A 25,254-nucleotide genomic window follows, 5' to 3' on the forward strand; every position below is an offset into this window, starting at 1 on the left:
CACATTGCAGCGGTTATGCTTGAGCGAGCATGCTTATCAACCAACTTTTATGGCTCATTGCAATTATGTCTTGATTAGCACATCATCAACATATCCAAGCAAGCTATTTTCAAGAGTATGACTGTTAATCGGTTTACAAAAGACACTAAAGCTCTGCTCCAAAACTACTGATCTGCCTCCATACACAACATTTAAACTCATCATAAGTGTGCTTCCGATGCCAGAGCTGTTGGTAGATAGCAACATTATTTTGTCTCGTAAGACAGAGTTTTTCAGTATTGTTTTGCTTATTAGGGACCCCTTTCCTAAAATAAAAAGGCCTCTATGTATTTTCATTTCTATTGTGTGAAAAAAAAGTGTGCTATTATAAAACTGCTTTTGGGTTTAATAAAATGAATACACCAAAGCCACTGCAAATTATTAAAACATTATCTGGAATATCATATATTATATAATTCAGTAAATCACCATGTTAAATATATATTTTACTTTTTAAAATATAAAAAATGAAAAAACTTTTTCGATTTTAATTAACCAGAATTTGTAAATAATTTGCCCAAAAACACTACAATTCAAAAGCTGAATTTTCAGCAGCCATTAACCCAGTCTTCAGTGTTTCATGATCCTTCAGAAATCGTTCTAATATACTGATGTGCTGCTCAAGAAACATTTCTTATTCTTATCAATGTTGAAAACAATTGTTTTAGGATTATTTGATGAATAGAAAGTTCAAAAGAACAGCATCCATTTGAAATATAAATCTTTTGTAACATTATGTCTTTACTGTCATTTTTTGTATCCTTGCTGAAAACAAATTTTAATTGTTTTGACCCTTTTTAAACAAAGGTGTACCTAACTATGGACCCCGAGCTTAGAGATGAAAAAAAAAAAAAAAATCAAGATAGTGGACAGAAGAAATATTGGCTATAATTTACATCTTAACTTATTAACTTTTACTTCTATTTAATAAGTATAAATAATATATATTAGGAGATCAGCTTCTTTTATAGGCTGTAGTATTTTAAACATTCTTCTAGGCCTGTACAAAAAAATAAGTCATTGCTAAAAAAAAAAAAAAAAAAAAAAAAGTATGGTTCATATTGACCGTCTTAACCTTTTCTTAAGATCTTCAAAAAAACAATTACAAACACTTGAAAAGGCGTTTAAAGGGGTCCTTTAATACTTTAGAACCAAAAATGGACTCTAACATGTCATCTGTAGATCGTCTCAGCTTTCCCTCTGTTCTGTTTCTTGTGGGATCTCAATTCCATCATCTATCAGTCTCTCTCTGCTGGACAGTCCCCTACATCACGTCTTTGAGAGAATTTAGTCCATGTCTTCTTGCATGTATACGAATGCTGATCTGAGGGCCGCAGATCCTCAAAAGAATCTAATCAGAGACCTTGTGCCCTCTGACCTGAGCTCAGGTCATAAGTATAGCACAGCGGATTTATGACCTGAATCTCTTGGGTAATAATGTAAGGGTCATGGGGACAGTGAAAAAGCAAGGCGGAAAGCACTTAAAGTAATGGAAGGGAATGCCGCGTCAGTGTTATCATTCCTCCCTATGGGAGCTCGGCTGCACAGCCGTTAAAGCCACTATTAGATAAGTGTGCTGTGTGCACTGATGCATTTATTAAATGCTCAGCACTGCTTCCTATTAACTATAGTGTAAAATAACAATGCGAACTGAAGGAAATCAAAATGCCACTGACATTAAAAACAGGGCATTGGACTGGGTGTACATGTGGGTTAAACATCAACAGAATACAGAATAATTAATGTTATGGGTTTAGCAGATACTGTCTTATCTAAGCAACAGTATATGTTTACTACATGCCATCTCCCTGAAGTCACCCAGGGTTAAGTGTCTCGCTAATGTGTAACCCCTCCTGGGGTTTGAACCAACAGCCTTTAGATTTCCAGTCAATATCATTAACCACCAAACCACACCACCCCATTAAAGTAAAATAGGAGTTCCCTTTCGTATGGGAACTCGAACTGCATCTGAACAAGACGCTATGGGTAACGCCTCCAGAGAGACCAGTTTCTATAGCACGTGTCTAAACGCGTCAACTGCATTGGCCGGCGACAGCCTATGACGTTACGGCCGCTAGTATAAAAGAGCACCTGAGGAACACGTCATCCTCTTCTTCGTCTTCAGGGCCATTTGTTGTGACTTTGTCGGCAAGTAATTACAATGGCTAGCGTATGCAAATGTTTCAGGAAGTGTGATCCGTGTCCATGTTATTTGACACCAGATGACACACGACTTGTGCTTCATTTGTGCTTCATTCTCAGGGAACCATGGTTACATTTCTAACCTGAGATGTTTTCTAATTGTAATTTTTTTAATATATTTGCACATAAGAGAATACTTAAAAAAAAAAAGAACACTCGACACCATGAAGAAAGAAGAGAATTAACACATCGAATGAACAAGAGAAACTATCTTGGTACCTTTTTATTATAATGTTGTCCTTTTATCTGTGATGCTCAAAAAAGAGCTACTCCATGTATAAGAGAAGTGCATTGCCTGGAGACCTAAAAAAAAGTTACAAAATTGCTACAAGGCAATCACTTTAAAGGCTTTCAGTAACTGCAAATTGTTTGCTTTCAGCGTGGAAATGGATAAAAGTGTCTCCCAAATTCACAAATATAAATATCTCAATCTAGAGTCCATGCCAGACCGCAGCTCCTAAACTCAAAGGTTTCTGCCAGGCAGGCAGTCAAACTGATGTTGTATGGAGACCAAAAAGAGAATGAAGGGACACTCAGATCGTGAGCCACCCATGTGAATGAAATGTCTAGAACCAAATGAAGAAAGCTAGAGAAAAATGCAGGAGACTGAACGTAGCATGTTCATGTGGAAGACACAGGATGATTATGGAACATGGAGTGAGAACATAGACCTGTCAACCTCCTCTGCCACTTTTGTGAAAGAGGAAGAGGGAGCACAAAGGTCAAGGAAAGCAGTGTAAGAGGAAAGCGTGAACAAGAGGGGGAGGAAATGAATAGGGAAAGAAAAACAGACAGAACAGGGCAGGCTGGGTAAAGGAGATGGGTCTGCAGATAACAACCTCTGAGAGGAGGACACAGATGTTACAGGACAAAAAAACAACAACCCCAGATGACCTTGTTTGGTTTTATGGACTGATACCTTGTTCTGCCAACACACACCTGCATTAATACACCTCACATGATGAAGGACAGAAACAAGAAAATGCAGAAAAGAGGATAGCATGGATTAGATGAGAGCGAGTGGGTGATGAAAATTAAAAAATACTAAATGTATGCAATTATAACAGCTTTGTCTCATACTTTTAGCCGATACAAATTGACTAGTGCTGTTAGTTATGTTTAATCATGGGTAATCATGATTGCAGGGCTTTTCAAATGTTTTGATGCCAAGGACGTCCACATATAATGATGGTCTCAATAGACACCCTTTCTAAGATATAAAGCCAATTATATATTTTCATGCAGAAAGTCCCATTTATAATGTGTGTGAAAAATATTAAGCAAAAGACAGGTTTATGTTTCAGAAATTAAATAATTGGCATTTATTTTGCCACTGTACTTAAGCCAAAGCAAATTATATAAATATTACCTTGAAAATATTAACTTTGTATTAAACTGACTGGGTATCTTTTTTTTTTTTGAGATGTTAGCATGTACAGGTTGCACATAACTGAAAACAACAACAGCACTCATTGGGCCCTATCTTGCACCCAGCGCAATTGACTTTGTACACCGACTCATGTATCATTCCTATTTTGCACCCGCGCACAGCGGACTTTTCCCTCCACAGACGCACGTCGGTAAATTAGGGAATGAACTTGCGCTCGCGGGGGGCGGTTCAGCGCAAAGAGGAGGTGTGTTCCGGCGCAAAACTTCCCTGGTGCTATTTTCCAGTTTTAGAAAGCAATTCCGGCACTGACCATGAAAAAAACTGTCTAAAGACAGTGGCGCGTTGCGCGTTAGTGATATGGTATTTTAAGGGCGCGTGCTTGGCCATAATGTAGTGTGTTAACGCGCATCCACTTTGATTCTCTAATATAAACAGACGCAGCAGTTTTCATTTTTGCAAATCATACATTATTACAAGGAAAAATATTAACACACGAGGGAAATCATTGTTGTGTTCGTGAAGATGTGAAAAAGATCTATCTAGATAAAAAAAAAAAAATCTAGATTAGGCTACACAATTACCCAAATTATACGCCTGTTTAACCGAAGCTAATTTGGGTGGGTTTCTCCCATTAGATCATACATTGTCACTTCTCTGTGTTTTACGGCTCTGACGAGAACGTCGGCCTCCTCGGCTGTGAACCGCTTCTGCCGTGCGCTGGCAAATCCGCCGTTATAATGTGGAACAAGCGCGCCGGCTCTTAAAGGGAATGTGAGAGGACGCTCTGATTGGTTTATTTCACGTTACGCCCAAACCACACCTATGAATAATGAAGCTACTTCAGACCAACCCCTTTTAGATTTGCGCCAGGCGCAAGAGTCATTTATCCCGCCGGGAAAATAGCAACAGCGCCGGGATCCGCCCACAAAGTTACTTGCGCTTTGCGCTTTGACACTTGCGTTTCAGATCGTTAAAATAGGGCCCATTATGTTTATTATTAAGGGGAAAGTTTTTTTATTTATTTTTGGAGCGATTTCATTCTTTCGGTAAAGCAAAGTTCACAAAAAGTGAGGTACATGCATTAACTTGGAGTGGTGATTGGCTGCCGTGGCCGGTGAGTACGAGTCTGGTCTACGTCATCAGTTTCTGAGCTTTTCTCCGCATTTTTCGTGAGAATAAACTCTTTTAATCCAATCATTATGCTTTATTATGCACGAGATCGCATTACAGTGGAGAATTCAAATGTCACAAAAGACATTTCAGCGCTGTTCGTTCACCTCTGCCTGTTCAGCTCTGGATTCGGACAAGTGTTGTAAGTGTATCAGTACAGTAGCTCAAAAGTGTTGTTTGCATTTTACCTATGATGCAGTCAGAGCTGGAGTTTGACTACAACACATCGACTGTAACATTATTTAATACTGTACATAACAAGCTGAGCGTGCATGAGAACGGTTTCTGCATGGAACGCAGCGATGAGTTTAACAACAATTCGCAACGTGGATCATAGTTCATATCAGGACGGGATCATGTGTGTTTCAAGTCATGGACATATATTTAATATATTCCAAACATGATGCAGCACTGTGTATGTGCACTTATTTCACCATGTCTTCTTCAAATTAAATATAAGTGTTAAGGACACTGGGCGCTACGTCTGATCATGCGTAGCGATGACAATTAATTATTCTGATAAACAGAATACAATGATGTAGACCAAAAATTGCGTGGCAGTTGTTCAGAGATTGTAGTGCTTGTAATCATAATGAAAATTGTATTATACCTATTAGACCAATAGATCTGCAAAAATTATAATGCTGATTTTTTAAGAATAATTGATCAAAACTTATTTGATTGGACCATGATAGTTGTTAGTAGTCTCTAAGTTAATTGTGTATTTGTTGTTATAGGGTTATATTAAAAAAAGACATAAAGTTACTTACAACAGTTTTTTTTCTCTGCACACATTTGAATATTAATTTGTCTGTATCCACCTTATTTTTTAGGTAATCGCGGGCCATTTGTAATTTGAATGTGGATGGCTTCCGGTGTCATCCGCTTCCAGCTATTTTTTAGCTGTACAAAACAGCTAGTTATGCTGCTTGATATTGCAAATTAGTATTTCTTACCATATTATTTGAATATTGTCTCAATTATAAACTCGCTGGTTTGTAGCGCAGACAGTTTCACAGTTTACTGCAGTTTGATATATTCTTCTTGTTATTTCCCCATGGCGGCTATCAAATTAGAGTCTCGCACATTCACAAAAAACACCTTACTTCTGCGTTGAAAAATAAGGTGAACAATGAAGTCAGTTTAATTGGTTGTCGTCTCCCCTATTCCCACCTTATAGCCTACACAACGACTTGTGAATGAACATTGCTAAAACAGGGGGGTTTCATGACACTTTAGCAACCCCTCCACAGTGTTTGGGTGTTAAGGGTTGCTAAAGGAAGTTCTACTTGATATCTTATTGGCCTTGAGTAACTCAACAATTTGATCTACACATTTTATTTTCACATCCACAAAGTGTCACAAAGTTCTCTCAGGAGTTCCAACATTATATACAAGCAACAAAAGAGAGAGATAGCACGTTCATTTTGTGTTTAGCTGTGCCCTGAAGGAGTTATTGGTGTTTTGGGTGCTGGTGTGTTCTGCTTCACAAATTGATATGTAGTAGGGAGAAAGGCCTGGGTGATTGAATTTGTCTGTGGTAAATATTGTGAGATTGGATTTATGGATAGCGGGTCATCAGAGACAGAGAGAGAGAAGATAATGGGTATTTCAGGCAGATAAATGGAAGGGTGGAGAAAGAGATGGAGCCGAAAGGTGAAAAGGCGTGAGGAGTGTTGGAACAGGGGAACAGGAAGAACAGGCAATTTGAGAAGCTAGACGGCATTTGCGTTTAAATTGGGGACATATTGAGCCCAAACAAACAGCAGTGGGAGGATCATTCAGTCACAAACAATTTAAATAGGATTCTGAATTAAAGCACGAATTATGAGGTTATTCGGCTGTGAACTTCTGGATTTCTCTCAGTCGCATATCAGAGACTGAATATGCAATAATGCTTTTGTTTTCTCATGACAGCAGAGGAGTCCACTGTGTTTCATTGTGAGAGTGGGCATAGTCATGACATCCACAGATTTATTCTTCTGCAAGGACTATACGTTGTTTTGATTAATAAAGACTAAAGATTCATGAAGAATGGGTGTCTGAATGGAAAAAAGAAACGGTAAACACAAGAATAATCACCGTGTGTGTCTAGTTTATCACTGATACTGAATATACAGCATATTCCTTCAATACAAATATCTGTCATTCATTTGTTTCCCCAACTTTCTTTTGTTTAGTTTGTCAGTTGTTTCTTTTGTTTTAGTTGCTTCTTTTTCTTGTTTGTTTGTTTGTTTGTTTGTTTGTTTGTTTATTCTTTCATTTATTTACGTTTATCAAATTCTTTCAAATTTAATTTGTTTTCTTTTGTTCATTTGTGCATTAGTTTGTTCTTTCTAATATTTGTTTATTCATCTGTTCTGTCTTTTGTTTGCTTGTGCACTACTTTCCTTTCATTTGTTTGTTCTTTGTAATATTTATTTAATAAATATGTAATATGTTCGTTCTCTCTTTTGTTTGCATGTGTAGTTCTTATTTTTCTTTTCTCATTTGATTGTTCTTTCTACTCAAAATTTTTAAGCCTTTTTTAAGATTTAAGATGCAACTTAATTAATAGTAAAATTCCATCAAAGTGAATTGAATAATCGTTATTTATTTCCATTGATCAATCCTTAATCAATGATTCAATTTAAATACATAAGGATTATTCAAATCAATTTGATGGAATTTTACTATTAATTAAATTGCGTAAATCTTTAAAAAAGGCTTAATTTTTGTGTGTAATATTTGTTTTTTCATTTGTTCTTTAGTTTGCTTGTGCACTGGATCTTATTTTCTTTCATTTGTTTGTTCTTTCCAATATTTTATATATATATATATATATATATATATATATATATATATATATATATATATATATATTAGTTCTTTCTTTTGTTTGCTTGTGCACTAGAATGTTTAGTTAATGAACAGTTAAGTACGGGAAACGGGACAGATAACTAATATGCGGGACATGTTGAAATAGGTTACATCTGTGAATTATTAAATGTAGTTTCAAATGTTTTATTTATAAATAATATTGACAAAGTAAATAAATTCATGTGTTAGAAAACTAGACTATCACTCGTTCCCAATATATAGTAATATACAGTAAAAAGCCATCTGTGTGCTACATGCACTGCCATCATAGTATTATATTTCATTATTTTATCTTCATTTACAAGTAAAAATGTCACAATTCCAGCCTTTCTGAACAATGTTGCAAACCGTCCTTGTCCTTGTGTAGCATATAACAAAGATGCAAGATTGGACATTTTGTGGAAAGGACCCCCAAGAATGGCAAAAGCTTTCACTACAGCGCATGCCATCAAAGAGAAAATGAACTGGTAATGTGGATCCTGTAGTCGAGATTAACGATAAATAACTTTAATGAATAAAAGTTTGATATACCTCAACATCTTTGTTTGATCTTTTGTTTGTTTATTCATTATCTCTTCCATTTCTTTTAATTGTCAGTTTGTTTATAACTCTGGTCTTGGAGGGCCGCTGTCCTGCAGAGTATTCCAACACACCTGCATCTGTTTTAATATTTTCGTTTTTCAATTCTATTTCAACAAGCTTATGTCAAAAAAACATACAGAGACAAATATGAGCACACAATGACACATCAGCTGCATGCTGCAAACAATTACGCAGAGCAGCTCTTGTGTATGTGTGGGCTCAGGATCGGTGTGTTATGTATCCTGTTATCACGTAATGCAAAAGAACATGTGCAAGCTAAGAAGTTATATAAGATCTAAACCCATAAAACTCACAATACCGACTATAAGGGTCTAAAAGGGTACCAACTGAGCCACAGTTTACCTCTAAAGCCTATTTCACTTTCTAAATGGCTTCCTCTGATCATTGAGGCATACGGCTCTGTGATTGGAGTGTGACTTGAGTGTGGATGTTGGACCTTGTTGTAAAGATGGGTAGGATTGCCAATTGGCAATGTGTGCTGTACTTAGACTGCTGCTGGATGGACCCTTGAGGGGATATTGAACACAAGCTGCAGAGCAAACTAAACATCTTATTAATGAGGACATGCAGACAAAAGGGAGAAAGAGAGGGAGGATGGTAAAAGACACAGCCGTTAGTTGGTGAAAACGATTGGTATTTCTTTTTTTTAAAAACAAACTCACTCTTGCCAAGAAATATCATTTTGGAGCTGCAGCTCTGGAGGGAATGAGACACCTGCAGGACCAGAACATGTCCACGCGGCTCAATCTGAGGTGCTAATAATCTCCATGTTGATCAAAGTGACTGCACTGAGTATTGAAGCACCGGGGTAGGGGGTTGGGGTGGAAACATTTTAGAAGGTAGATTCAGTTAATATTAAGAAATTTAATTTGCCCTTACTGGTTTTCAAAGTTTGAACAGGTCAGTTGGGTAGAATTCAAACCGAAAGTCCAAACGCAACATGCTCACCTACGTGTGCTGATTTATTCTGCAGAGTGCCTCGTTGGAACGTGAGTAACAATATTTTAATTCAGCAGTTTGTGCTGTGAATCATGGGCTGTTACACCTGCAGTCTTAACGGCAGAATGACACACACAAGCTGTAATATTACTAATCACAGCTTTAACATTAAAGAAAATTGTGTAAGTGAGTGTGTGGACAGGCTGTCTATGTGACTTCAAGTCTCAGCCCTAGAGATTACACCCACAGTTCTTTCACTGACTGTCTGATTCATACTGCTCACAGAACTAGAACATATTGAACGTGGCAATCTCTAATCTGATTGGTTGACATTTATAAGGTACTAGGTTGATAAAAGGAGCACTTTTGAGGATGAATGATCCAGAATCTCTGGATTAGTTGCTTCATGCATTTAGATTGACCAAATTGCTGATTCATTATGCACATTGCATTTAGACTTCTTTCCACATAAATGTGTCTCCTTAAAAACGGATATAAAATGGATCTACTCTTCCTGTGCTATATGAAAAGGTAATGTTTATAAATGCGAGATTATATCTCACAATTCTGAGAAAAGTCAAAATTTAGGAGATATAACTTCGCAATTGCGTGAAAAAAGAAAGAATTACAAGTTTATTTCTCACAATTATGACTTTGTAACACACAATTGCAAGATTATATTTCGCAATTCTAAGAAAACAGTCAAAATTGCGAGAGGTAAACTCACAATTGTGAGAAAAAAAGTTGCAATTATCTTATGTTTTATTCTGCGGCGAAAACAAGCTTCCATTTAAACTAGATATTACACAGAACAAAACACAAAGTTAATTCTAAAACAAAAAATCGAAAACAAAACAAAAAAATAGTTTGAGAGTGAACGAAAGTGAAAAAGTGGTTGGTCACTTTACATACAGTATTGGTCAAATGGTCTCTTCCTGTTTAGAATAAGATGTGTATACCAGACTCTTTTGTCGTTTAGCCCAAAATCTGTCTATGTGATACTATAGGTAAATTTGAACAGAACTGACCATGGTATGTGCGATTCCACATCCTCTTATTGACCACGTCCCTTGAGGGCCTCACACCAGACAGATCCAGAGTCTCGTTTAGGGCATGAGAATACAGCATGACTCCATCGTGAAATGATCCTGAAATCAGATTCATCTGGAAGAAAGGAAGTGCACAAATAACATACTGGCATTAAAAACATCTAAATAATTGGAGTTTAAATGTGATTACTTTTATTAGATTACCAGTACTCTAGATACCATACTAATAGCATTTTTGAAGAAAACTACAAATATCATCATTGCAAGATTGTAATTCGATGACCCACACGAGACTGTGTGCTAAAAGAAATTGGAAGCTTTCCTAATGCTGTCCGTCATTCTCCTGTTACTCTGGTTCACCGTTTAATATCACACATTCCTCCTGTGCTTCAATATGTTGAAATACAATCTGTTTCTCCTGATCCAACATGTGCATTTCAATACAGATCTTTTTTTTTAAAATAATGGACATAAATTATAAAATGGCCATAAGGAGTTAGTCAGTGAGAATGATTTCATACTTGTAAATATGGTGCTCATATACAAGTAACATTAAATGACAATGAATTAATACACAGATTGGTGTATTGAAGCCTAAAATATGTCTTTTTGTCACAGGGTAGTAGTTCTTTCCATAATGTTGTTACTTCATATATTTATATATTGCAGATATATAATGTTTATAGTGTAATTTCAGCATGTCTCCAAGTTCAGCGTGTCCTCTGCACATCTAGAAGACTCTTTGTAAGCGATGTAGCACTGCATGCTCACGCTCGCCGCGCAAAGGCTGTAACCTGTTGAAATTAACAAACGGTGGTAACATCAGTGTGAAACAGACGTGATGAATTGGAAGGTGTTGAATAAAATGTCGGATTAACTTTTTACTGTCAGTAAGCAACCAGCTCACAATCACTTGTAACGTTATACCATGGTTTCTAGAAACATTATGCAGCAGCACAACTGTTTTCAACATTGATAATAATAAGAAATGTTTCTTGGATCACATGACATAAGGAGTGGAGTAAAAGCTGCTGAACATTCAGTTTTGCCATTTTACATTTTAAAATATATGATAGAAAACAGTTGTTAATATTATATTGTAATAATATTATACTGTAATCTTATAAAACGGTTAGTTCCAATTCCAATCCTTGATTCTGATTGTCCAATAGCCTAGCTGTGTTTTATTCACGATAAAATACGGCTATGACCGCTTCACCCAGCTGTTCTATGTATCACTACACAACACCCCTAGCAACCACTCTTAGCAACTAACACATGTTTGATTCCCTGATCTATATAATGACATTATGTGTCATTATATAGATCAGTGGTTTGATCTCATCGATATTGTTCATTGAAGCTAGTCGAGTATTGTGAGAGGTCGAGTAAGCGAGTGTAGCCTACCTGCATTTACAGTAGGCTAGATATAGCATTTTCCTTCAGATCAGTCCTATAAATTCATATTAAAAAAATCCGTTTGAATGTCCGCTGCGATATCTTGTCCTTTTAACAGTTAAGGGGATTTCCCGTGCGCATAGTAATCTGTTGCGTCTTCTTTCTCCGTTATCACAAGTTTGAGTCCTTTCAATGTAAAAGTCTTCTCTACTGACTCACTCATAAAGACAGTCTTTGCCGCCATCTATTGACGAAATATAACTGTTGTTTACGGTCAGGGACTATTTTTTCCAGCGGAAGGAAGGCTTTTAGTGATTTTACTTCATGAAAGTTGCATAGATACATATTTTTCGGCTTTAATAGTTGCATTGTGTGGTAACCGTTTTATAAAAGCAATAAGGTACTCGAGGCAAGTGCTGTATCGTGAATAAGTCACGGCTGAAGACGTTGCAACAACGCCCTTCAGCCGTGACTTATTTACGATACAGCACAGCCTCTCGTAGGCTACCGTATTGCTTATACCACAACATTACTGTTTTTTGTTGTTGTTGTTGTTGTTGTTAATCAACGAAATGCAGTATTGGTAATAATAAGATAATTATAGGCTACTGTTTATGCATGCAGTTATGAAATAACAAACATAGCATCTTTTGTTCTCAAACTGCAGTAAAACTTCAATAATGTCCATCAATTTTCTTGTCATTAGTAGGCCTACAAATGATGATGTATTTGCAGATGATATTAACTTGCTGAGTATCAATCCTACCACCCGTGTGTCTGTAGTATATGTTGGGGACCAAAAAGTGAGCTAAATCTGACATTCTTTTTTTTAGGAATGACAGGTATGAAAACAGTAGGCTAGTGTTTTTTAATTACATTTTCCAACTTTTAAGTTAACAATTTCCTATAACTCTGAGAACACAAACACACACACACCAGAGAGCAACACAACCGAAAACACTAAATTACACAATGGCATGCTTTATTACCCCTATACGTGCCACTCAGTCATGATTACAACCAGCCCATGTGTGAGAATCTTGTGAGAGAATTGAAGGGTTTTAGTACTGCTGTTTCCCAGCAGTCTTTAGGGACAGGTATTTAACTGGGTAAACATGCACATATATCAGCTGCTGTAATGTTGGTATGTGAACATGTGCCTGAGAAAGCTGTTCAGAAAGCTCACACTGACATGTGATTATTCAAAATGTAGGTCTGCTCTGCCATTTATCACCACTGTATTTACATTTATGCATTTAGTATTTGTTTGAATAAGAATCTGATCCAATAACTGCCTGCTTCAATCTGAACTATTTGCCCTTGTGGTGCAGTGAAAAGAGGATCTGCACACACGGGACAGCAGATACATTATGAGACCCCCAAAAAAGCAATGAGATTATATCGAGGACAAATTGAGACTTTGCCTCCCGCTTCTCATTTTACTCCAGTATTCTCACGTCTTCTCGAGAGCTTGAGAATAGAGCAGCGTTATTTTCTATTATTAATTTACTATCCTTATTATTATAATTATATATTTTTTCATTTTAGTAATTTTGTTATGCCTTTGTCATTTATTATTATTATTATTATTATTATTTTGTTGTTTAAATATTTCTATAGCTTTTTATTTCAGTTTTAGTAATTTTAGTAGGCTACTTCAATTTATACAATTATTTAAATGATTGTCAAGGTAGCAAGTTAACGTTAAAGGTATAATTTAAAAATGTATTATTTTACTTTGTTTTAGCTTTATTTTCATTACTGAAAATTACTTTTAATAGGGTTAGTTTTAGTTAACAATAACACCACTCAACAGTCCACAAATTGTGCCCACCCCAGAACAAATTTGTGTATATTTGTATTTCACCTGAAAAAATTAAGATAAATATGTGTGACAAATTTGATACTTGAAGCACCAGTGCGCACCAAAACCATTGAGCAATATAATTTTCCTCTGTGATAATTAAAATATCCAGGGCAATAAAAAAACTGAACATAAATAACAAACTGGCTAAATTTAGGCAAGGGAGAGATGCATTTTCAGCCAAACATCAGCCATCTGTCCACCTCACAAACCATCCATACACCCAATGTCATTATCATCAAACGGGATGTATTGTTTGAAGTGGAACTGGATTAGAATTCCAGCTGAACTGAGATCAGTTTTACTTACTTCTAAAATTTAGTCAAATTTAAGTAACAATTGCCTTACTAATAAGACTGTCAGCAATTAAGAGAGAACCAGGTAGAAGTCAGTGGCGCAGAGCCATATGGTTGCTGGCAAACTCGAGCTCTGCCGTACCATAATGAAATGGAGGGGAAAATATTCCAAAAAGCGAAAGGAGGCAGAGAGATGTACAAAAGTGTGGTTGTCATAGCAACTATAGACAGACCATGGGCTCATCAATACAGAACATCTGTGGGTGATGGCGGATCGGGAAATTATGGAAGGAGAAAAGGAGATTGCTAGTGTCCTAGAGAAAGGAAACAGTGCAATGAAATGCAAATTCTGTGTAAAAGGTTGAACGGACTTAGAGCGTGGGAGACGGGGGAGGACTAGTCGAAAAAATGTGATCCAAACCGAAAAAGAGAGATACTGAGAACCGTTGAGAGATACTGAGAAAAAACACCGTGGAGTCAAAGTAAAGGATTGAAAGCAATTACAGATTCAAACTGTGAGTTACAAAAAGAGAGAACAATATACAGCATATTTAAATAAGCATTTTCTGTAAAGGTGAATGTTAGTGGTGCTATAGTTGCTAACGCTGCCTTGACACTGGCAGTTGAAATCAGCTCCGTAATACGCAATACGCCACCAGCGGACGTCATACTACACTGTTGAAAAGCGTCAGAAGCGAGTAGAACAAAAGAAAATGGCCACAATTTTTAATCATACATTTTAATTGTATTAACTGCCCTAATAACATTAGAAAATCATGAAAAAAAAATGATATGAGAACTTATCGCTATAAAATCATCATTTATTTTATTAAAAGTTAAGAATTCAGGTTTGTTTATCAGTAGCAACGCTAACTTCTGCTGGAATTGTCGGATAGGAACCGTCCGTAGCCTTTCGCAAGAGTTACATTTTTTGAACACATCCGGATGACCAACTGACACGATTTTTTCCGCACCGCACTCGTTCGGACCCTGTTCGGACCCATTCGCATGCGGCCTGCGTATCTCCATAGGAAATGAATGACTTCCGGTCGTTTCAAAGCTGTAGCAGAGCTGATTTCAACTGCCAGTGTGAAAGCGGCGTAAGTTTCTAGGGTGTTTTGGGTGGTTTTCTGGGTGTTGATTGCAGTTTCCAGGATGTTTTGAGTGGTTTCCAGGGCGTTACAATGCAGTTGCTAGGGTGTTCGGTGGTTGTTTACTGGCTCAAGTGAAAAGCTTCCACTCCAAATTATTTGTTGTATTCTGGTCTCCATATGGGCCATGTGACTGTTTTTTTGTCTGTTTTACCAACATGCAAAAATCACAAGTCTAAATTATTTGAAAAAGTAATACTTAAGTTTATGGTTCTGAAAAAAATGTATGAGAAACAGTAATAGCCTTAACAAGAACTACTAATGAATGACACAATGTATTATCCACAGCAATGGAAACACGTAATCCTTCCTTCATTACCCATAATTCCCAGTTCATTTGAATAGTTTCTGTCGCCTATGATGGATGTCTGCATTTTTTGTTCCCACCGTTAAAAGTTACATGGGAACCTTCATTGTACCGTATATTAAATCTCCTAAAAAGGAATCTCCCTTTGGAGTTTTTTCTATGGACAGTCACACACGTCACACAGTGAAATGGGCCATCCAATTAGAAATGGTTCAACAATGCTTTGGATTAAAGAAGGTATTTATGGAGAATTTAGGCCTTCCATGATGAAATGGGCAGCGAAACGTGAGATGAAGTACACCAAATGAAGTACAAGGACAGAGAAAGAGAGAGCCAAAGAGTAAGAGAGAGAGAAAAAATGTGTTTGGCCATAGTAATATGGCAGCAGTGAAAGGAACAACTAATTGGAGAGATAGACATGCGAGCTGCGGGCAGAGGGAACCTTCCAAATGAGCTCACTGCCCTGGGGAAATGAATGGATGCATCAGGCTAACAGACTAGAACGACAGACGACAGAACAGTGAGAAGAGTTGCAGACACCTTATTAGACTTCAGAAAATAATTTGACTGTGCACAGAGCGTATAGCATATCTCATCAAATAGTTATCTATGAAAACACAGCTGCAACACTTTCCAGGCTAAGTCTTGGCTGTGTTTTTAATACACACACACAAGCACACAGGCAGCAGTGGCGGCTCACTAATTGTAGCGTTCTGGGGATCCTCTCCTGAGGATTTATTTTTTAATTGAAGTCCCCCTGTGGTGAAAATCAAGTTTGTAATGTTGTTTATATGTGGTGTTTTTAATGTGCTTTAAGACAAACCATGTGCAAACTCAGAAGTCAACACCATTGCTGAGTATTTTCTCTTTAAAACTGCAGTGAATCAAAGACCGTCTCAAAAAAGCGTTTTAAAATCATTGGTGTTTCTGACGTCACAAACTACCTTTTAACCAATCATGTCAACGTGCTGTCAGGCTTTAGCATATCATTAACAGCGAACTAGCGGAGGAGTCTCGAGAGATGCCAGGTTATCCCGGTATATTTTTTAGTTGATATGAAAGTGAGATGAGCATGGATAAAACTTACTAAAACTAATACTAATGAAAATGTAATTCCTGATATCAGAAATAGACATTGTTACTAGAAAAAGTACATTCTTAATATCAAGGATTCACATTTTAAATAGTACAAATTTAATTATTGATATCAAAAATGCATCCTGTGAATGAATGAAAGCTAAAATGGCTTGCCATAGCATGTCACTGTGTTTTAAATGATAAAAGCAATACTTGATTGTCAGGGTTCTGTCACTTCTGTCTGGTCTATTTCTTGGTTTTGTGACAGAGCCCTGACACTCCTATGTTATCTTGTCTGTGTGCCTTGTTTCATGTGCTTTCATGTCTTGTCCTGTACTGTGTAGCACGCAGCTTGTGTTTTACACTAGCTGTGTGCTTTCATGTTGTCTCGTTTTGTGTGAGCACATGGCTTGTGATTTGTTTTACAGGCCATGTGCTTGTGTTCTAGTTGTGTTTGGTGTGAGCACATGGCTTGTCATGTATGTTTCTTTTGTGCCATGTGCTCTCCAGTTAATTGTCTAGCCCCTTCCCTCTTGTTACCTGATTATTGATTTATTTGCTCCACCTGTCCTCCCTCGTTACCTGATTTATTTGCTCCACCTGTCCTCTCTCGTTACCTCCTTTGTTTGTTCTTCCTATTTAATCTCCTTGTGTTTTCAGTCCTGTGCTGTTTCGTTGTCATATGTACACCGTGTGTTTCCCTGCTGTCGAAGTCAAGTCAAGTTGAGTCAAGTCTGTCTTGTTTTCCCCCTCGGGGTAGTTTTTGTTTGTGTTTTGTTTATTCTTATTATTAATAAAACCCATTCTCCTGCAATTGAGTCCTCGCTTCATCTCCTCAACCCCAAACCCTGACAGAACGAAACAGCCATCAGAGGACTCAGCAGAGAATGGGCATCTTCTTGTTTCCATCTCCCAGCCCTTGCCCCTCCACTCGTCAGACGATGGAGCGCTATGGCAAGCTCTTTTCTCTTCGCCAAGGGGAGTCTACAGTGAAGGAGTTTGCCCACCAGTTTGTCATCACTGCGGAGGGGCTCGACTTTAACAACACGGCGCTTAAAGACATTTTTAACAGCGGCCTGAACGAGCCTGTCCGCGCCTGGGAGATGGAAATGCTGGGGATACTGTCTTTCTGGCAGTTTGTGGGATTTGTATACAACCGTGGAGAGGAGGGTGGCCTTCCACCTCTTGGCCCACCTCCCATTCACCTCACATACTGCCACGTCCCCAGTCCTCCGATGACCCCTTCGGGGAGAGGGAGGAGGAAGAGCGGGTCCACCTCATCTACCACCTATCCTGAGACGCCCGTGATTACTGCAACCCACCCAGGTGTGTTTAAAGATGCTGCAGTTTCTCCAGAGGTGGTTGTCTCCACATCACCTCGCCCTCGTAAGCGCAGGAGGAGGGCTCCTGTTGCTTACTCAAGTCCGGTGGTCCAGGAGGACCTGACTTCAGTGGTCACAGGTCCAGTGGTCCAGGAGGACCCGACTTCAGTGGTCACAGGTCCAGTGGTCCAGGAGGACCCGACTTCAGTGGTCACAGGTCCAGTGGTCCAGGAGGACCTGACTTCAGTGGTCACAGGTCCAGTGGTCCAGGAGGACCCGACTTCAGTGGTCACAGGTCCAGTGGTCCAGGAGGACCCGACTTCAGTGGTCCCTAGTCCGGTGTTCCAGCAGGACCCTACTTCGGTGGTCCCAAGTCTGGTGGTCCAGGAGGACTCGACTTCGGTGGCCATAAGCCCTGTGGTCCCAGAGCCGTCCGTTCTCCTTGTCACGCCCCCAGTGGTGGGCGAAGAGGCTGCTGCGCCGCTTCCCTTTCGGAGACGGAGGAGGAGGCAGAGAAGGGCTTCCTGCATCCCACAAAGCCCGGAGTCCGTTCCAAAGCCTGTTGTCGGCCCTGAGGCTGTCCCCAAGCACCTCGCCCTGCCTGCGGCGCCCAAGCGCCTCGCCCTGCCTGCGGCGCCCAAGCGCCTCGCCCTGCCTGCGGCGCCCAAGCGCCTCGCCCTGCCTGCGGCGCCCAAGCGCCTCGCCCTGCCTGCGGCGCCCAAGCGCCTCGCCCTGCCTGCGCCGCCCAAGCGCCTCGCCCTGCCTGCGCCGCCCAAGCGCCTCGCCCTGCCTGCGCCGCCCAAGCGCCTCGCCCTGCCTGCGCCGCCCAAGCGCCTCGCCCTGCCGGCTCCGCCCAGGTTGTCTGTCAAGACTGAGTCTCTTCACGTCGTGCCTGCCGAGCCGGAGACTTTTCACGCGATGCCTGTAGAGCCTGAGACTGTTCACACCAGCTCAGCCGATCCTGTGTCTTCGAAAGCGCCGGATCCGCCCTGGCCCCCTGAAGCGCCGGATCCGCCCTGGCCCCCTGAAGCGCCGGATCCGCCCTGGCCCCCTGAAGCGCCGGATCCGCCCTGGCCCCCTGAAGCGCCGGATCCGCCCTGGCCCCCTGAAGCGCCGGATCCGCCCTGGCCCCCTGAAGCGCCGGATCCGCCCTGGCCCCCAGCCAGGATTCCAGATCCGCCGGAGCCTGCCTGGTCCGTCCCTCCGGCACCGCCATGGCCTTCTGCCAGGACTCTAGCCCTGCCTGAGCCTCCCTGGCTCAACCCTCCCTGGTCCCTTCTAGAGACTTCCTGGACTGTCTTGCAGGCTCTGTCTTGGCTCCCCTCCCTCCCCCCCTCCCCACTTTGTCTCTATGTGTTGACCTTCCCGTCTTGTGTTATCTGTTGGTGAGTTGTCTTGTTCCTGTCTTGTTTTGTGGTGTTCCTTGTTAGGGATGCCAGGTGGCGTCCCTTTAGAGGAGGGGTACTGTCAGGGTTCTGTCACTTCTGTCTGGTCTATTTCTTGGTTTTGTGACAGAGCCCTGACACTCCTATGTTGTCTTGTCTGTGTGCCTTGTTTCATGTGCTTTCATGTCTTGTCCTGTACTGTGTAGCACGCAGCTTGTGTTTTACACTAGCTGTGTGCTTTCATGTTGTCTCGTTTTGTGTGAGCACATGGCTTGTGATTTGTTTTACAGGCCATGTGCTTGTGTTCTAGTTGTGTTTGGTGTGAGCACATGGCTTGTCATGTATGTTTCTTTTGTGCCATGTGCTCTCCAGTTAATTGTCTAGCCCCTTCCCTCTTGTTACCTGATTATTGATTTATTTGCTCCACCTGTCCTCCCTCGTTACCTGATTTATTTGCTCCACCTGTCCTCTCTCGTTACCTCCTTTGTTTGTTCTTCCTATTTAATCTCCTTGTGTTTTCAGTCCTGTGCTGTTTCGTTGTCATATGTACACCGTGTGTTTCCCTGCTGTCGAAGTCAAGTCAAGTTGAGTCAAGTCTGTCTTGTTTTCCCCCTCGGGGTAGTTTTTGTTTGTGTTTTGTTTATTCTTATTATTAATAAAACCCATTCTCCTGCAATTGAGTCCTCGCTTCATCTCCTCAACCCCAAACCCTGACACTTGATGGTTATTATTTACTGAGGGATGTGCATCCATATTGACCAGTATGTCCAGCCAATCAACATTTTAAATGCAATATAGCCTATAAATCAATAGTCAATGTCAATACATTGCTTTCCATCTTGCTTTATTGCGGAGTGGTGACTAAGCTGAATTGACTCATTGTCTTGTTTTAAATATGCGCCTATAATGAGGATTTCCATCACGCCCATTTATTGTACAGGTCCCCACAGATGTTTCTGCTGGAAAGTTTCATTTCGTGCACGTGCATTTGAATGCATGTTAACGCGCAACGCGGTTACGTGACCAAAAGGATAGTTCCGCTTAATTTTCTCATTGATGTTGTAAATTTTGATTGACGCACTTTGATACGAGGGGGAGGCGGGGCCTTGAAAAATTAGCGGGCCCTACGCAACTTGCGTATAGGGCTGATTGGCTCTGGGTAAATATAAGCACAGTCTTTCAGCAATGAACAGAACTAAGTATTCACAGGTACCGTATTTTCCGGATTTTAAGACACACTTTTTTTCATAGTTTGGCTGGTCCTGCGACTTATAGTCAGGTGCGACTTATATATCAAAATGAATTCATACTGACTGAGATGAACCAAGATAAAACATTACCGTCTACAGGCGCTCTAGTTAGCGGAGTTGTTCAGAAGCGACTCCGAAGATGAAGAATTCAATGGATTTAGTGATGTGGAATGAGATCGCGGGAGCTTGGTGAACTTGCTTACCGGTAACTTGTTGGACTTGCTGGCTTGTTATGTTAATTTAGCCTATTCAGCCTCCCAGATACATGTTCTTTGTGCTATTGTGTAGCTGAATAACTTGCCTTTCCAGATTAAATGTCTGTTCTTGGTCTTGGATTTTTGTAAAATACATTTCTAAATAAATGCGACTTATAGTCCAGTGCGTCGTGCGACTTATAAATGTTTTTTTCCTCTTCATGAAGCATTTTTTGACTGATGCGACTAAAGGCTGGTTCACACGGCAGGATAATTAGGCCGATTTTATCCCCGATTCACCCCTTCCGACAATCTTAAGGATGCTCTGATTATCGTAAAATAATCTGATCAGATATTCCTGCCGTGTGTGGTGTGTTAAGACTGCTCTTGTCTGCTCGAAAGGACGTCGGGACCTCTCCGATCTCAAATCGGGGATATCCAACATGTTGGATTTTTTTGGACCGATTTCTCCTCGTGTGTGGTGTCCCCCGGGGACAAACGAGCCTGTGGTCTGTGGCGTGTAGCCAATCAGAAAGTGAGGTGACGAGGCGGCGAGGAAGCACCGGGAAACAAAATCAAAACAGCCGGCGGAATGGCGCACCAGAAAGTCCGGTGGACGTTGGAGATGGAGGATAACGTTTTTTTTTTCCGGATAAAAACAAACTACAAACTATCGCCACTGCATCCTCTTCATCCGCCATGATTGTTTACTCTGAAGTCACGTTTGATCTCGAGGGATTTCCCGTCTGACCTGGGAATGCTCGTAAGTCAAATCGGTTCGTGTGTGATGTGTTGATTTTGCCGTGTGGTTGCGCACCACACACTGTACGACCACAACTGTTGGACCCGTGATTTTTTATCGCCGTGTGTGGGGTCTCTCAGGTTTGGAAAATCGGCCGACAATTTTTAAATCGTCCCGTGTGAACCAGGCTTTATACTCCGGAGCGACTTATATTCCGGAAAATACGGTAGGTTTTCTCAGACTTTCTGGTGATAAACAGAACTCAACACTGGTAAGTTGAGTAACACAGGTTATGCCGAGTTCAGACTGCACGATCTACATATCAGTATTTGAATATATATATTTACAATTATATCAAACAGAAACAAAGCACAAACATTTGCTTGACCAGCAGCAACAGCAGAACATTGCAAAATTATTTATTTACCCCAACTCTCTTTCCAGAACACACAGTCCTTTCTCTGCTACTGCCTTTCTCCCCGCGTCTCCCCAACCATTTAGGCTACTCCTGCATAATCTGTTTTTCTTTTTCTCCTTTTCGCAAACTTCTTGCAGGCTATCATTTTTAATAACAATTCTAGTCTCATGCACATGTGATCTTGCGTTATTTCCTTATCACTTCTCGCGTGTGTTTGTTTGTGAAATGTAGTTTGCGGACCAGACAGAAGTTGTTGGCGGATCTTTCTTTTGTAAAGTCATGCAGTGTGAAACCTCCTGTCGCCGATCCATCGTGCAGTGTGAACACAGCAGCATCTGATTGATACCACAGATCGTCTGTAGTACAATACTGCAGAAAATGGGCATTTGGTCACACTTTATATTAGGTGTCCTTATCTATTATGTGCTTACATAAGAATAATATAGATATATAGAGTTATACACATATAAAGAGTTTATAAAGAGCACCAAATGCATCAGGTGCAGCTTGTTAGAGCTCTGGGTGAATAACAGAAACGAGTCCAGGGTGTAGCTGTGACACATACAGCAAGACAGTATAGCCTATCACTTGAAGAAGAAAAAATCCATCCTTCTGTCCTTTTAAATGTCTGTGTTAAAATAGCATGTTCGGCTGTTTAGTGAAGCTGATTGCTATAGCCTATATGTCCAACTTCAGCGTGGGGTGTTGCTAGATTATCAGCGGGATCAGTTCAAACTAAATTTTTATTAACATTAAATCGTCTTTCTCCATTTTCCACCTCAAAATGTTGGGGAGGATGTGCCTCCCTATCCTCCTCCGATTAGCCGCCACTGACCGGCAGGGTTGTAAATCTATATGTCGGAATGTTTCCTGCTAAAGGCTGGAATACACTACATGACTTTTGCCCATATTTTTTGCTGCACTCAGAACGTGATGAAGAAGTGATTTAGGCCAATCAGAAGTCGCAACTCTGGGTCATTCATAAAATGATGACGCATTTACTCTAGCACTGTCCGGGCGGATAAAGAGATTTTTCTGTCACTGATGTGTGAATGGTCTGTTACCGGTAAAAAGCCAGAACGCTGTTGCTTGTGTGAACAGCATGTTGGAACATGTTTGAATTTACCAGTAAAATCGTTCTGGCAATTTTACCGGGATTGCTGTATGAAAGGGGTAATGCTGCCGTAAGTCAGAGATAGTTTGCAGATTTTGGGCAGTCAGATTAGACAGATTTTGCAGAACATTGTTTAGTGTATGATGGGCACCGACTATGATTTCATCCAGTCTGAGGATATCAAACATGTTTGATATTTTTTGCCGATTTAAGAATACATATTGTTTTTATTTGTTATTATGTGTCTCCTAAAAAGGATGGGTGTGTTTCAGTGTGAGTTTGTTGTGTTAGGAATGACTTAAAGTCTGGTATTGTGTGATCCTCAGTCGTTTAGCATATGATTCCCAGTTTTTCTGTAACCATTTATAACGTCGGCAAGTGTATAGTGCCTAATGTTTTAAAATCTGTTCATGTCACGTGTCATGGTCAATAATAAATGCATGATGCCTCCAACTAAAGCTTGTTCATTACTACAGAGAATATACAAAAGGAAAAATCCACACATTAACACTAAACGCACATATGAGAACTGACAATGAACTGAAAGGAACAGGGAGTATAAATGGGAAACATAATGATTAACAGCTGAATGTAATCTGTAACCAAGGAGACTTATATAGGAAACAATCAAGGTTAAGTAGAACAAAAGCACAAAAAACAAACACAAAGGAACTAAAATGCAACAAAACAATGTATTCTATCTATTATTTCCTAAAAAGTGTCAGGCTAAAACTTAAATATAACACAAGTAAACAATAATAATTTCAGCGGAACAGTAATAAACAATAATAATATACAGATATAGATAATTTTACCACTGCAGCAGATTCATATACACATAATACCTTCACTGGTCACATGGTTTAAGTCGCATGGTTTTTAAATCTCCAAAAATCCATATAAGAAACTCGAAAGCCCTAAACACCTAAAATAAAATAGCTTTTTCCCAAATCTAAGGTGCTAGAAAGACCCTTTCAAGAACCCTTATTTCGAAAAGTTCAAGGGAAGCAGAAAACCTCACAGCTGACAGAAAATAAATGGATCTGGCAGGTACCACTATTATTATCAAAGCTTAAACTGAGAAGATCAAATCAGAATCCATTCTTCTAGAAGGTCATTAGTAGGTGTGTTGTATAAAACACTCAAAAGCTTGTAGTTGAGATTCAAAGGACGGGTGGGCAGGAGGCTCAGGCAGGGCACATATCTTTAACAGCCTTGAGCTGATCTCGAGCTAACAGACTCCTCTGTGGTGACAGACTCACACAAGGAGACCTGCAGCTAAGGGTAATTACCACACTTCCCCACTGTCAGTGAAAGGTTACTCATCATCCCGCACACATGCATCTGGGTTTTTTTATGGGCGCGTACCGGGTGACATTTAATGTCGGAGCACAAACAAGCAGACATGCAGCTTCAATCGTCTCTGACTAAGAACAACCATCTCAGTCCATTTCGGGGGACCAATTTCCTTTCTACCCCAAAACCCCTGAAGAACCTAAATATAAATCTTCCCATTAAGCATGTGTTATGGTTAGATGTTTAAGATCTTCTGTGAGAGTGTATTTTGCCACAAAGTAAAACACAAAAGGGCGGCAAATTCATTGCACTGTTGTGTAACTTTAGCATGCAAAACCAGATGTCAACGTATAACCCTGTCTCATTCCTACATTGCCCTCAGTGCATCTTGCAGTGGCAATATGTGCAGTTTTTTATTTCTTCACAAAATGTAACTATATTATTGCCCAACTCTTTATATAAAGTCAGACATATAAATATGTTCAACTTTTTTTGCATACATATACAGTACACTCACATAGGGCAATATATATACTATATAGCAAATGTCAACTGCTTGATTGCATGTATTGTTGTAAAACGTAAACAATATTATCACCCTAAATGCTAAATGCGACTATAAGGCAAGAGAGTTTTAAGATACTATAAAAATTAACAGCATGATTTTCTTTAAAACTATGTGTATTGTGAAAAGCGCTATACAAATAAACTTGACTTGGCAATACGGGTTGCAACAAGCATTTTTAAATCAAGTCTGGGCAAAAATACTTCCTTTCTATGCAAATAAGCCTTAATATAAACTGCACCAGATACTTAAGCATGCCTTGCACAATTAACATTGCCTATTTTAGTATATTAGCAGACATATTTTTGCCTACATTTAACCACCTCTCATTCATTCCAACAGTACCAGTGTTCTTGGAAATTATACTGACACCTATTGGCCTGGATGTAGAAAGGTTGTTTAGTAACAACTGCTGCTTCGCAACAAAGCTGTTTGTTTTGTTCTTTTTCCATTTTTTTTCCCCGGATCACTGCAGTTTGTTTCATCAATCAAGCAGAGATTTGTAATATTTTTCCACTCATTCTCATTAAGTTTGGACCGGTGAATCGCACACGTGCTGATGCATACTATCACTGATGCCCCTGTTATGGTTTTTCGAATATTCCCTTTCATGCAGTGTCTAAT

At 39.8% G+C, this 25,254-nt stretch overlaps 1 protein-coding gene across 1 annotated transcript in view; it reads right to left on the reverse strand.

Annotated features, from left to right (window-relative positions):
* npr1a (natriuretic peptide receptor 1a) overlaps positions 1–25,254 on the reverse strand; it is a 96,842-nt gene that overhangs the window by 40,805 nt on the left and 30,783 nt on the right. The window contains exon 5 of the mRNA XM_079591273.1: positions 10,231–10,366. Coding sequence (XP_079447399.1) covers positions 10,231–10,366 — 136 coding nt within the window. The remainder of the gene's footprint in view (positions 1–10,230; positions 10,367–25,254) is intronic.

This window comes from Phoxinus phoxinus (genome assembly GCF_949152265.1).
Source record: "Phoxinus phoxinus genome assembly, chromosome: 19".
In the NCBI taxonomy this organism is placed as follows: domain Eukaryota; kingdom Metazoa; phylum Chordata; class Actinopteri; order Cypriniformes; family Leuciscidae; genus Phoxinus; species Phoxinus phoxinus.